This window comes from Triticum urartu, chromosome 7A (genome assembly GCF_056163025.1).
Source record: "Triticum urartu cultivar PI428250 chromosome 7A, HENAU_Tu73, whole genome shotgun sequence".
NCBI classification, from domain to species: domain Eukaryota; kingdom Viridiplantae; phylum Streptophyta; class Magnoliopsida; order Poales; family Poaceae; genus Triticum; species Triticum urartu.
The window spans coordinates 656,473,936-656,488,313 of record NC_141879.1 but is presented as its reverse complement, the minus strand read 5'-3'; the positions used below and the strand labels follow the sequence as shown (position 1 = coordinate 656,488,313).

Sequence of the window (14,378 nt, the reverse complement as noted above, 5' to 3'; positions counted from 1 at the left end):
TTGTTTGCAACGGATGTGTCCATGTCGATCTAGGTCAGGCAAAAATGATGATGCCGAAAGGTTAATGATTTGGGCAATGCCTTACAATTTACTGCATACATTGATTTTCCATATCACATTTTTTTGAAAAATATTACACATATTGCAAGTGTTTTGCCACAAAAAATTACACAGCCTTGAAAACAAATTTACAGCAATATTGCACCAAATGCGTTGCATCGGGGCTTTTCTATTGGTGCGGCGTGAGTACCCAGACCAGATGCCCGGCGAGGAGGGCCCCGCCAACCGAGCGGACCCCGGCGCGAGTACACGTGTCAAAGCCGCAGAGTTTCATCGGAAGCGAAAAGAAAAAAAGAGACAAAAGTGTAGCCGTAGCAACCGTGATCCGCCTCCGCCTCCCAAACGCCATTCTCAAACCGCCACCGCCACCGCTCCCCGCCGGCGAGCCCTCCCCCGCGAGCCCTGCCCCCGCCGAAGCACGGACGCCCCGCCACCTCGAAGGTAGGTATTCCCCTCCCGCCCCCGTCCCTCCTCGTCTGCTCTGCCGGGCAGCCAAGGGGTGGCGATCCTTCTCTCTCTCTGCGGGCCTCGATTGACCGCCCCTGTCGGCGACGAACCCTAGGTCGATTGAGCCGTGCCGGGGGTTCTGTTCTGGAATTTCCCTCGCCGCGATCCAAATCCCCGCCCCGTGGGGTGCTGGTGGCAGGCTGTTATTCATTTTGCGGCTAGATCCTCCCCTGTTATGAAACTGATAGCCATCGAAGCATTTGTTCGCCGAAATTCGTGGCGTGATTATGTGGGGCGTGAGCGGATCAAATGCCACCCCTCGCAGGCGAATGGAGCCGAATGGCCAGGGCATTACTAGGGCTGGTGACAACGAGCCAAGTATATTGCCTCAGTTTGTAATGGGGAAATGGGGAAACTGGTTCGAACATTGCGGTAGCAGTGCTAGAAGGCTCTTGAATTAGACGATATGAGGGGCGAGGGCGGGCTATCCATTTCCACCAAAGTAACATATTTGTAACGGACTAATGGTATCACAATGGTTTCCATTGTTTCAATATAGCTGTAAATAGGTGAGCAGCCCCTTAATATTGCGGAATAGGTTGCAGCCTTTCTTCTCCTTCACTCATGATGCCCATGCTTGTTTTAATGCCGGGTGCAGAAGGATCCCCTGTATCAATACAACATCCAATTCATAATAGCATCTTATTAACAGATCACTCCTATTATTACTGGCAAGATGGTTATTTATGACTGTGCTTGGCATTTGTTGAGTTGGCTGTGGGTAGGGCTAGGGGTTGCGCTTGGGCTATGGTTTGATTTTGTGGGCAGGACTCGGGTGGGGCTTGCGTTTCGGCCATACCTTGCTGCCAGTTAAATGTTCATATACTCTTGTGGTATTTCTGTACATTCCAAGAAAAGGAAACATTAGTCCCATGCTACATTTTCTATTTATATCTTGTAAGAGTTAGCCTGCCACAAAACTCACTCATATGCATATTTTTCTGTTTCAGGGTTAATAAACTAGCACCACCAGCTTAGGAGGGCCTGATAGCAGCTCAATCAGTGGATGTGAATATTCTGCATCCCATTTAAGTTCTGCTTGAGATGGCAGTTGGGATGACATCCCACCTCTTCCAGGGAGGGGCTACTACCAGCAGATTTAGCCAAATCAACAAATTTAGAGTACAACTTGCTCATTCTTTACTTGGTAGTCAATAGTTTCTTTATTTTCTGTTTCATCAGTGTTTGCTCTCCTCCCCCTCCCCCCTACAGAGCCCAGAGAAGCGTTGTCCTCTCTCCTTGCCATCCACTTCGCTTCCTTTTCTTGCTTATGTATGGTTCCTTCCTTTCAGTCTTGCTAAGCTAACAACGTATTCTAATTATTATAGTATAGTTTATAGAATGGGTGTTGTGATGCTTTTGTCTTACATCACTGGAAGACGTTTAACTGACGGTGTGTTGTTTATTTTGGATATGTGAAGTATCCTTCTATCTCTGTGCCTAGTGTAAGCTAGTACTTGTTAATTTAGCAGAAGCAAACATATGTTTGAAGCTGTACAAATGTATGTCAGACAGAATTAGCCATCCCTGTCTTTTTTTTCCCCCATAGACACACCAGACAAGGTTAGGTACAACTCCAAATACCTCAAGGGTATTTATTTTGCTGCATGTTCTCAGCACAAATAATGCAGAACTGAATCACATTTAAAATTAATATATTCTGTTCGAGTTGTCTTTGGGCAACATTTTTTTTGAGGAATGTCTTTGGGCAACATCATACACATGGTTCCATAGACCGTAGATCCTCTATGGAAATGGCCCACAAAAATTATGCCACTCCATTTGAATGGAACTATGCTTTTGGACACTGAAAGTTCAGCAACATGTATTTTAACCAGTAGGTCTTGTACCATGTTTTATCATATCTGCTGATAATTTGAGAAATGAGATCTAACTGTTGAACTACCGACAACGGGCAAGTATGCGCCAATGAAGACATCGGTTGCGTTGGTTGATTACCTGATGATGTTCTTCTAATACATCGTACTCCATTGGTATTTAAACATCATTTCAGGGGGATATGGAGTAATTTTTTTTCCAAAATTTGCATTACCAACAGTTTTACTGAAGCGGGCGTATCTTTTGGGTACAAAACATATGTACCACTATATCTGAAACAGTACTCTGCTTGACTGCATGAAAGTGATGCTTACTATACACACAGTGTCACACTTCCATAATGTTTGTTGTGAACCTTTCACAATGGCATAGCCTGGGTGTAGGATAACGCACACCGTGGATAGGGCATTCACCCTCATCAATCTGTCGACTCGACTTTTATCCCATAAGAGTCAAACTATTTCGAGTGTGCTGTCTGCTTATCCCTATCTTGAAATTCCTTACTAAACAAATCTCTTTCCTAATTTGATGATTGCCATTTGTTCGAACTTCTAGATAATCGATCAGTAATACATGGTAGATCATTTCAATCATGCAACCTCCTTTTGTTGCTCTATCATAATAAACTTTTTTTATATATATTTTGTGCCGGTACTGTATACCTTAAGCAATATCCCCTAGTATTGTAAATCTTCAGAATATCCCTTGCAGGGGCAGGATTTATTGGTTCAGAACGTGTTGGGTAGGAGCTACAGGCCCATGCTTTATGTGCCTTGTAGATATAGGGCCTCGGGTGCTAAATCTTTTGCTTTGCCAGTGTCTTGGAAGGAAATTCCGCTGGTCAAGAGCACGTCGTCAGCATTGGCTAGGTAGCCCCCCTGTGGCATCATTTACTTATGAAGTTTGTTGAATTCTTAGATAGTTCGCATTGATGACTACACATACTGCCAGCAGCACCAATCTGGACCTTTCAGTTTTTGTAAACCAGAATATCTAACATCTTATCTACACTATATACTGCTGGTGGGTATTATGGTACTGAAGTATCTTAGTAACACTATGCCAATCAGATGATTTGTTCAGTGGTTGCTCACTAGCTACTCTTATTGCACTTGCTAAGCCTTTCAGTAACTTCTTCAACTCAGTATTACAGGTTACTGATTTGCTGCCTTTCGATATGGCAGCATCGATATGGCGGGACATAAAAAAAATTTATGAATTAAGCTGCATACATGTTAGCCAAGATAGTTTGGTTAGTAATCTTAAATGGAACTTACCTTTATGATTGATGACGGTAGTCACCAACTGGATAAATTCTGTAGCCAATTCAATGGACTCTTATTAGGTTATTCCTATACCATCTTATATGCAAATGCTAATCAATTTATGCTCGACTTCCTATTTTAATAGCCCCTTTCCCCCCTTGACAGGTCGTGTGACAGTTTACTTGCAAATCCTGTCACTGCCCTTGTGACACCTGCAGTTGGAATAATTGTCTTTGCCCTATGGGGCTTTTTGCCTCTAGTGAAGGACATTAGAAACCGTATTGATGTATGCTTCCGTTATATGCGACCATATTTATATTTTACTTAATTATGACGAGCTAAAAATAACTGAACATTCTGTAATACCTTGCAGCACGGAGGAAACTGGAAACAGAGCCCCACATACCTAATTTCTAGGTCGTACCTTCAACCTTTGCTTCTTTGGACAGGAGCAACGCTAATCTGCAGGTATAACCACAACAGTGTTTAGTGATGTTCTCTTGCAGTGTACTCCTATCTGATCGATATTGCAGCCTCAGAATTTTTAGCTGATCGATGTTGCAGCCTCAGAATTTTTAGCTGTGTATCAGTTGCAGATTTTCCTTTTTATTTCTGTTCTTTGCTCACACACGGCCTTACAGGGGTTTGGATCCAGTTGTGCTACGTTCATCAGCAAGCCAAGCTGTTAAAACGCGTCTTGTAACTTTTGTGAGATCTTTATCTACCGTCCTGGCTATTGCATATGTTCTTACAAGGTGCACATGATACATTCTCAAGCTTGCTGATTGTTTGATAGTTAGTTTAATGAATCAGCATTTCACTAGAGTTAAATGAAAAAGCCTGGGAAGTACTAACATGGTTTATCTTCTTTTAGCTTGATTCAGCAGGTACATAAATTCCTAGTGGACGTACGTAACCCCAATGACACAAAAAAAGTAAGATCATTTTTCTTATAATATAGCTAGAACCTCTTTACATTATTCGAGTACCTGCTATAGTTCTATCAACTTGATTTCGATCTTACTGATATAAGCCATTTTTTAAGGAACGTGTAGGAAATACATTTTATTTTTCATGAGCAAGCAATAGGTACCCCAACTAGGGGGTGCAAACGGACAACCTTTAGCCTTTAGGGAATCCACTGATGTTCGGTCAGCTTGGTGCATGTAAGCAAGCATGCATGACCTGAGCGCAGGTATGCAACTTGATTAGGTACTCTGTACACTAGAATTATGCATACACAAGCACACACTCATCCCGATGTCTGTATATGCAGCACACATGCATCTTATATGCATGTATGCATCCCTTCTCTCAGTTTTCATGTCTCATCAAAATCTTTTATTAGGTATACCATACATAAATAATTAAACAGGTGGGCCGGAGATTATGTGGTAGTTTGCTCAAAGAAGCTGTGTTATGATCGTGAAATAGTGTAGAATTTATTATTTCAAGGTTTTCCATGGTCTCTTTATTCCAAGCATATATTTCTTGTGAAATAAATCTGATGGCAACAGCATGTACTTGTTAGCTTGAATTGAACTCTGTTAATGTGATTGGAATTTAAACTTCTCAGTTGTACAATCAAGATATCCTCTATTTTTATTTTGCTTCTTATAACTTTGTTTTCCCCCTTAATTTTCTCCGTGTTGTAGTAGCACTTATCGAACTTTGTTTCTTGCAGATGGGTTTGGATTTTACCGTGAAAGCTATCTATACTGGCATTTGGATTGCTGCTGTTTCTCTCTTTATGGAGTTGCTGGGTGTCAATACCAAGAAGTGGATAACTGCTGGAGGTTTTGGGACAGTATTGCTTACGCTTGCTGGTCGTGAGGTACTACAGAACTTTTGTATTGATAGTATAATCTTGTGCGATAGCGCTAAAATAGGGCTAATAGCTATCCCAATTCGTTGCAGATTTTGACTAACTTCATCTCGAGTGTTATGATCAACGCCTCACGCCCATTTATTGTGAATGAATGGATCAGTGCAAACATAGATGGTGTTGAGATCGCTGGCGTTGTTGAGGTCGATGTCTTCTTGAACTATTTCTCATTTACTGTGGATATGCTGTTCTGTTTGTTTCATTTTATATGTGTATTTAAACAATAGTCATCTGAGTATGTAGTTATTCCTTCCACGATACATGGTTTTGTTTTTATGTACTGATAGTCTGATACTAGTTGCACGCTCATACCAAATTTTGTTGATGCTTCATCTTGTCATCACACTAACTTAAACTAATTTGATTTTCAGCGTGTTGGTATGTGGTCTCCAACAGTTCTTAGAGGTGACGACAAAGAAGCTATATACATTCCTAACCATAAGTTCACAGTGTCCATAGTGAGAAATAACAGTCGAAGGAGCCACTGGCGTATTAAGAGCTATCTTGCGATAAGCCACATGGATGCTGGAAAAATTAGTGTAACAGCTTTGAATCAGTCTCGCACATTACACCTCTCTCTTCTACTTCTTTCATTATATGGTAACCTAACTTTAACCGGTCTATCTGTTTTCCTTTGGCAGATAATTGTTGCGGACATGAGGAAAGTCTTGGCTAAAAATCAGAATATAGAACAACAGAGGCTACACAGAAGAGTATTTTTTGAGAAAATTGATGAAACGACCCAAGCTCTCATGGTACTTTATTTATTATAAGTAATTCGGTTTTTAAAATGTAAATGCTAGTGCATGATCACCCGTTTTGAAACATTGTATCATGAGTGTGGGACACCTTGGTTGGCCACTGGCCAGAGCGTCCTTGTTGTTTACCTTGTTTAAAATATGCTCAGTAGGTGTCTCCCTACTACTCCCACCGTATCAAAATATAAGACGTTCTTGTAGGCTAGTTTAACCTACAAAAATGTCTTATATTTTGGTAGAGGTAGTATTACTAAAGCTAGAAACTGATCAAAACCCTGTGATAATAGGCTATTATTCAATTTCATTCAGCTCTCCTCAAAATTTGCAGCTATAGTTTTAGTGCAAAATCTAGAACAGACCGATCAATTTTACACCGGCAACACTTCAGCATGAAAATCATTAAACTCCTAACATGTAAGTTGTCCAGTTTTATGGAAGATGGATGTAGGTAGTAAAAAAAATGTATGTTAGTGGGTAGTTGTTTCTTTTCCTTTCTATTTTCACATCTACTTTCTTGCATTTGCGTTTAACTGGTGTCAAGATTTTTCATTTCATGCCCATGCATCTATTTTTTTAATTCTTTGAAATATTACATATTCTTCTATTCTATTACTTCCAATTTTACATTAGTCCTGAACTCCTAAATATCTAAGGTTGGTATCATTTTGTTGTGTTTGTCCTGTAGATTTACGTATCCTGCTTTGTGAAGACTTCACATCTTGAGGAGTATCTGAATGTCCAGGTAACATATCTGTATAGTATGCTATATATTCTGCTCGCAATAGATAACGGGCACATATTTTGTTTGGCATATGCATGTTTTGTGCTAAAATGTACAAGTTCTGTCAAGAACATTATTTTCTAGCTCGGTAGTGTTCGTAAAAATAGAATCAGCTGTACAAAATATTCTGATCCATTGAGTCTGATTCTCACCAGTTGGCGAGAACTGGATTTTGACCAGTTACTTATGGAAACCAGTGATAAACGACATGGAATCATTTTTCCTAATCATGAAACAAAAATACATATAACTGCCTTGAAACACCAATCAGGATGACAAGTTGATAATGAGCGGAGTATAAAAACTGCAGCTGGCTCTACTTTTTCCGATGTACACTAAAATTCATAGCATCAACTAGTGTCGTGAGCCATGTGCTACTAAAAAATCTAAACAAATATCACATAGAAGTGATATGGTGCGTAATTATTATTTTTGAACTGGATATGTGCGTAAACTTGGTAAAAATGGGATAAAAATCATGGAGACATGCAGCATGATTATTGCACATAATATTGCGAGCCAATCGCCAAACCTTGCTGATCTGTTTGGTTCTCGTCCTCCCTGTAAAGTTTGGTTGCTATGGGGACGTTGCAGTTGTTCACCTGTCATCCTGCTTTGTGAAGACTTCAACCCTGAGCCTTAAATTTGAAACACCCACATGATATTTGCATGAATCTATGCATAGCATCAGTGATTACTCCAAATGAGTTCTGAACCCCTCATCTGTTCACTATGTGGTACTACTTCATTTATCATTTCCTCTCTGATATTAATAGGGAAGACTACATAGGAGTTCTTTCATTTTGTTTGTAGATGGAGTTTGACAGGAGAAGCATAGAAGCCATTTTTGCACCATGTGTGTTTATTTTATCAGCATTTACTCCCTCCGTTCCAATACAAAGTTGAGTCATCTATTTTGGAACGGAGGGAGTAGATATCACTCGGAACACTTATACAATGTTTTTGATGTTCCAATACACAACAGGAGGAAGTTTTGTTGGACTTTCTTAGAATAATTGGCCATCACAGGGCAAGGCTTGCCACCCAAACTCGAACGGTCCAGAAATCGTATGGCAACGCAGACATAGATAACATTCCTTTTGGAGAGGAGATGTACACTCGTGTACGTGGCCGTCCACTTCTGATTGACACCTCTGCAAAGGTCAGTGAAGGCAAGCCTAAATCTAGATCAACCTCACGTGAAGATCAGAGAGTCAAGACAAGCGCATCGGCTGAGACCAGGGTAGGTTCACCAGATAGTGCTAGTGTAAGCAACTCAGACAAGAAGGAACAGAAAAAGATGGTGTCAGAAGATGGTCCAACGAAGAATAGCAAGAATGATCATGGGATGTCAACACAAGCATCTCTGGCTGGTAAAGGGGAGTCTCGAGGATCCGAGGCCACAGAGCGACAAGGAGATGGGTCAGTTTCTCTTCCTAATCCTAAGAAAGAATCTAGACCTGGCCTGGAAGATAACATTGTTCTGGGTGTAGCACTTGAGGGCTCCAAGAGGACACTCCCCATCGAACAAGAAACAGATCCTCATGCATCCGAAAGCGAGCAAGGCACAGTTGAGGTTGGTTCATTGCCGAAGGATAAGAAAGGTCAAAGCCATAAGCCATGAGGGGGGTCAATCAAGTCATCTAGAGAAGGCCGGCCACATGAACTTTGATTCTTGACAGGCGATACAAGCTCAAGCAGGGTCCTTGCCAGGGATTCGTCACCATGCCTACCTTTTTTGTGTGCTGGTGCAAATGCTATCTGTCGCGCCCTTTCTTTTTCCTTTTCTTTTTCTTTTTGTAAATCTTCGCTGATGCCTCCCTGTTTGGCAAGGAACCTGTTAGTTCATAAAATGTAGCCTAGTCATTGACTGTGCTCCCTGCGTATGGATATCTTGTACGTATGGTGAAGCGTATCAAACATAAATTGAGCTGACACGCGTCGGCTGTTGCATATTATCTGTGCTGCTTCATTCTGGCTTTGCGGAACAATCTTAGGCATGTTCGAAATGGTGCTCGCACACCAGCATTGTGTTCTGAGTGCTGTAGAGTGCAGTGCAGTGCTTGGTTTTGTTTGGCATAAGTGGGTGATTGCTTGGCCGGATCATGGGGGGTGTCGATGATCGGTCATGTGCTCCATCATATCCTCGTTCCTCTGGTGAAGTTTATGCCTATGTGTCTGATTTGAGATGTGAAAATAGGGCAGGAAGGGATAAAGGATCAAGAGCAGTTATACTGAGTCTTCACGAACATGCAAGCAGATAGGGTGATGATTCATATCCTCTGGTTTCCTGTAAACTACACAGACACCAACATGCTCATTGCCTTGGAATTAATTGCGTACCTGTGTTAACACAAGCAAAGCTTCAAGTAATTTGAACAAAAGATATTTGTTATGAGTATATACAGAAAAGAAAATATAGCCCATGTCCATGCACTCAAAGTTTGCCCCATCTTTTCGTCGCCGAAATTGGCAGCAATGGATCTCTGGTGTTTCAAAATACACCAGATGGAGTCATCCTTTTGGGTACAGGGCACAGCTACAACATTTGGCTCTGCAAAATTCCAAGCACCGACCTTCCTCTCAAATGGGAATGGGCCGGCCGAGGAGAACACTAAGCACCCAGGAGAAGGTTACTAGGCACTGGACCAAGATTTCACACTATCGCTGTCACATAACCGGTATTCTTGGGTGATCTATCTTATCTTGCAAATTCTTTCGCCTAAATCTAGCTTCATAAAATGCCTAACCAGAAACATCAACATTATTCTTCTTAACAACTGCTACGAAAGCAACAATATGCAACACAGTAATGAAGATAGATATATGCGGATAAAACAACTAGTAGCTACTAAAGTTTCACACTGCTGCAATGCCAAATCAATTTGCACTCGGCATTTGAATTTACAGACCATCCATTCCATGAAGGGACAATTTGCCTATATGTTGGGATTTTTCTGATTCGGCATACAGGCAAATTATATAGATGACAAGATAAAAAAAAACAAGAGACATGGACTACGACCTCTATAGTCTAGAGGATCCCACATATGCATAGCAGTGTCACTTCAGATCTAACTAAAGAGTGATAGAGTCTGCTGGTTCAAATCGATAACCTCGGCGATGAGCTCGTTCAAAACAGAGGGATAGGTCGCGATTATATGCTCCCAGCCATCGGTCGCCATTATTGTTTGCAAACATGAGGGAGACTGGACCAGGATAAACTTAATGCACGCCTCTTTCAATCCGCGGCAGTGGTGCCGCTCAGCCATAGCAAGGGTGGACGTCACCGAGCTGACACCTATGAGCTCAGATAGCTGTTTTTCACAGATGAACTTGAGCCGTTGGAGATCATATCTGTCTGCCGCTACAAACAAGTCCTGCAGCCATTGCACGCGCGTTTCATCCTCTACTGCTTCCTCTCCTAGTCCTTGTTCCGCAGCTTCTGGCATTTTGTCTTCTGCAGCTTCCTCTCCTTGTCCATGCTCCACAACGTGTGACATTTTGTCCTCCTCCATGCTATCCTCGTGCATCGCAGGGAATGAGTCTGTGTAGACAAAGCTAAGCAAGGCTCTGAATATGCTTGCTTCCATGTCTTCGATCCGTATGACACTGGATGTAGTAGCAGTACTGCCCTCCTTCATGGGGTCAAAGAGCTGTGCCCTGAAGACGTTAGATCGGGCTGCAAGCACGCATCTGTGTGCAGCGATCGTCTCGCCACCGACCTCGAACGTCACATCAGCACCCACATTGGTTTGAAAGAGATCGCCGAAATGCCGGTGTATGTCGGGCAGGAGCGCCTCGCCGCCGCCGCCCTTGGTGTCGTGGACAACCATGATGTCGCACCGGATGGTGAAGCAGTCACCCCTTAGGTTCGCCGATCGTTCAAGGGTCAAGATGGCAACGAGGACGAAACCCACCGGGTTTTGCTTGCCCAAACCCATCCTCACGAGAAAATCGTAAACCCGTCCCCGTCTCCGTCAACATGCGTGGGGTTAAATTTTTGCCCGTCCCTTAAACCCATCGGGTTTTCAAAACCCACGGGGAACCCGTCCCCACAAGAAGTCAATGAAAACATCAACAGTTGGAAGAAAAACAGGAGCATATTACAGCAGCAGGCGACGGCTGGGGGACCTAGGTTTAGGTTTAGGTGTCGTGTTGTGCGGGAGAGAGAGTCCTAAAGAGCGAGCAACACTGCAGCGACCGAGTGAGAGGTTGGTTTGTACTCCAGGGCCTCGATGCTGTGGGGCTCGGCTCCTCGGGCACTGTGGCTTTGGGCCACTTGAGTCAAGATGGATCGTTGCGTGCTAAATAATGTATTTTGACGGGTTTTGTCGGGTTTCGGGTTCGGGTAGTACTCAAACGGGTTTAAACCCGTGAAACATGCCGGGTTTAATAATGTACTCACGAGGAGCCCCGCGGGGATAGGAAGTCGCCCATCCCCGTTCTCTAATAGGGTAAAAACCCGCGGGGATACGAGTTTCGGGGCTCCATTGCCATCTTGATTCGAGGGCGTCTCTCCTGACGAACTTGTCGCAGCTCCACGAAGAACCGGGGAAGGGGAAGCTGCACGAAGACAGAGTTTGCGGCGGCGGCGGCGGCTCGTCGTCTTTCTGTGCGCGCGGACTGGGCCTGCCTAGGGCGGGCGAGCGAGCGAGCTAGGAGGGAGGGTTACCACGTGGCTGGGCTTGAAGGCCCATCGCTCAGGGTAAAAAAAAATCTAAAAAAAGGTTTTCCAGTCAAACGATTAGTGCTGCTATATGATATTCGAATTTGCTTATGGAATTTTAAATAAGATTTGGCTGCAAATTTTACCATAAAAATAAGTTTTTTTAATTCAATCAAATTATTTCCAACTCTTTAATTATAGGAACTCCCGGTTGATCATCGCCTCATTTTTCTTTGACACAGAAGATATTTTCTGTTGGTCTCGTCCCTTCTCACAACGTGGTTGGCATCCTCTCGCACATCGGCACCTCCCCCTTTCCTCTCGGGCATGCCGCCGTGATGCCCGGCCTCTTCATCCACCACCGTCGGCACCTTGTCATTTCCGTCTTGCTGAAGGATTGTGTGCACGTGCAACCGTGTTGCCGTTTGTTTTGTCTAGACTAAATAACCTTGGCAACCTCGTGCGATGGGTGTTGGGGGTACTCTAATTTTTTTTCTCATGTCAAACAAATTGGCACCCTTGATGGGACCTGGTTCTCCTCACATCTCTGATTCGTTGTGGTTGTCGGAATCGTCTTCCCCGTCTATCAATCTGCATAACATATTGCATGACAAGGCATCGGCGAGGAGCTCGGCTAACCAAGATCCCTTCCATGCGGATGGCTCTCCCATGACAACAGCTCGAACCGCTGGTGACCCACTTGGGTAAATCAATCTTCGTATCTACATAGTTACTGAGAGACCTCAACAAATCATGAAAACTAGAAACGAAACATGGGACGCGGAGTTTGTGAACTCGAGCACACAGGCCCTCGTTATCTGAGTGGTTGGGTATAGCCTCGCGATTCGCCGCATTTAATGCGCGCGACAGGCTCGGGTTCTGCCAAAAATAGAGAAAAATGAGATATACGTACACATGCAGACCTGAGCAGTGGGCCATGTCTCGCACAGATGATGAACGCCGTCCAAGAGTGGGAACACAGCCGTGGCTCGAGACGTCAATGTCGTCCTGATCCGTGGCTCAGGTTTTCTGCTTTCCCAGTAACTGCGAGAACCGACAGTAGCCGAGTAAATGCAAAGGGGTCGCTAGGAGCAGTTGTCTTCTACCTCATGAGATTGGATCCTTCCTTTGTCGGCGATCTTGGCGACCTACGGCGTGCGAGAAGATGCCTGCGGCAACCCGCGAAGATGGAGTTTTTTTATGCAGCCCATTAAGAGGTACGAATCTGAGTCGTTGTGTATGTATTGAATTATAATTTGTGGTGGCGATTTCTAAAGATCTAAACTGTATTTCGCGATTTGTGGTGTGCAGACGGCAGACCTCCCCATGGAGGCGGTTGGGCTGCTGCCCATGATGGCAGCAAGTGCGGACGGCCAGATCTGTGCCGCACAAATGGCGGCGGGGACAGGGATTGAAGATTCCGCTCAAGCATCTGAGCAATCTGTAGAGCAGATCGACCTCAAAGCTGCTAGGTGAACGCAAAGGTATGGCTTTGTGACGATTTAGATTCTGTGTGACATAGTTCGTGGTGTGTGTTTGAATGACCAAGAGTTGAAACACTTAACGGTTATTTTTGCACTATGGCTGGTGCGCTGTGGGCAAATAGTTGATTTCCTGTATGGTGTTTGTGCCTGCGTGCTGCTTGAGCCAGGCTGAATTTTTAATCAGGGAGTAATTTAGAGTCTTTGTTGTATGTGATAGCTCGGCAATCTAGTTTTTTCTGGCTTTATGTTTGCATCGACTATTTTTGTCTGAACACTGTGATTTACATTTGGATGAGGAGAGTAATTTGCATTTGTTCGTTATCCGTTTCTGTCTGAACACCGTGATTTACACCCAGAGTCACAATTGGGGTTGCCGAGCCAGGCAGGGCGCCATGCCCTAATAGGATGATTTTTGCACTGGAGAAAATGGGGAAACTAAGTGAAAGTGTTCTGGCCGGTTTCTGGGATACTTATGAAACTGCCTTGCATTTGCAATTTTATCAAAAAATAGTGTTATTTGCTCGCAGAGTTAGGATTTATGCTGCCGCGGTAGGCAGGACACAGTGTCTGGTATTTTTACACTGGAGAAAGCAATCCGTGGTTCTGCTAAAAATCTTGCAGATAATGTAATTGTGCCAAAATTGGGGACAAGTTTTGATACTTCGGATGAAGCCTATGATCTTCACAACATATACTCTTGGGAGAAATGCATGCAAGAAATGCATGCAAAAAATAGTCTGTGGCCGCGCTGTATGTAAAAAATGCTTTGGTATTGCTGAACACTGCTAGCTACTGAATTGTTCATTACTAAACTTATTTCTCATTGTGTACAAATGGGCATCAGGGGAAGGCGTTCGTGGAGAACACTAAGTCTTGTCGTTGTGAGTGCCCTGCTCTGATAAGGCTGCAGCGTTCCAATTCCATGGACAACGGTTGGTACATAGCAGATAAAAGGTGCCATACAAAGGTTTCATCAAGAAAACAAGATTTTGAATCATTTATTGGCGGCAGAGCACAAGCGGACGACATGCCCAGATTGTGGAGATGTTCCAAACCAAGCTCGGAAACCTGCGCACTGCAAGAATTGTGGGGTAGAAGGTCACGGTCGAAACAACTAGAACAAAACACCG

The 14,378-nt window shown here is 43.6% G+C and overlaps 2 protein-coding genes across 5 annotated transcripts; one reads left to right on the top strand and one right to left on the bottom strand.

Annotated features, from left to right (window-relative positions):
* The first annotated feature begins 344 nt into the window (after positions 1-344).
* Positions 345-9,067, top strand: LOC125521189 (mechanosensitive ion channel protein 2, chloroplastic). Of its 4 annotated transcripts, XM_048686246.2 has the most exons (15): positions 345-501; positions 1,518-1,689; positions 1,780-1,839; positions 3,118-3,275; positions 3,837-3,957; positions 4,045-4,139; positions 4,313-4,426; positions 4,546-4,606; positions 5,356-5,505; positions 5,589-5,699; positions 5,928-6,095; positions 6,198-6,311; positions 7,000-7,056; positions 8,081-8,517; positions 8,589-9,067. In XM_048686246.2, the coding sequence occupies exons 2-15, from the start codon at positions 1,612-1,614 to the stop codon at positions 8,593-8,595; spliced, it is 1,731 nt and encodes a 576-aa protein (XP_048542203.2). In that variant the 5' UTR covers positions 345-501; positions 1,518-1,611; the 3' UTR covers positions 8,596-9,067. The 4 variants fall into 4 exon arrangements, with proteins under 4 accessions (XP_048542203.2, XP_048542199.2, XP_048542200.2 ...); XM_048686242.2 differs by having other exon boundaries at positions 8,081-9,067; XM_048686243.2 differs by lacking the exon at positions 1,780-1,839 and having other exon boundaries at positions 8,081-9,067.
* Positions 9,068-10,090: 1,023 nt separating this feature from the next.
* On the bottom strand, positions 10,091-11,180 carry LOC125519262 (BTB/POZ and MATH domain-containing protein 2-like). The gene has a single exon (XM_048684127.2). It carries the CDS (start codon positions 11,037-11,039, stop codon positions 10,170-10,172), a length of 870 nt encoding a protein of 289 aa, XP_048540084.2. The 5' UTR covers positions 11,040-11,180; the 3' UTR covers positions 10,091-10,169.
* Between the last annotated feature and the right edge of the window lie 3,198 nt (positions 11,181-14,378).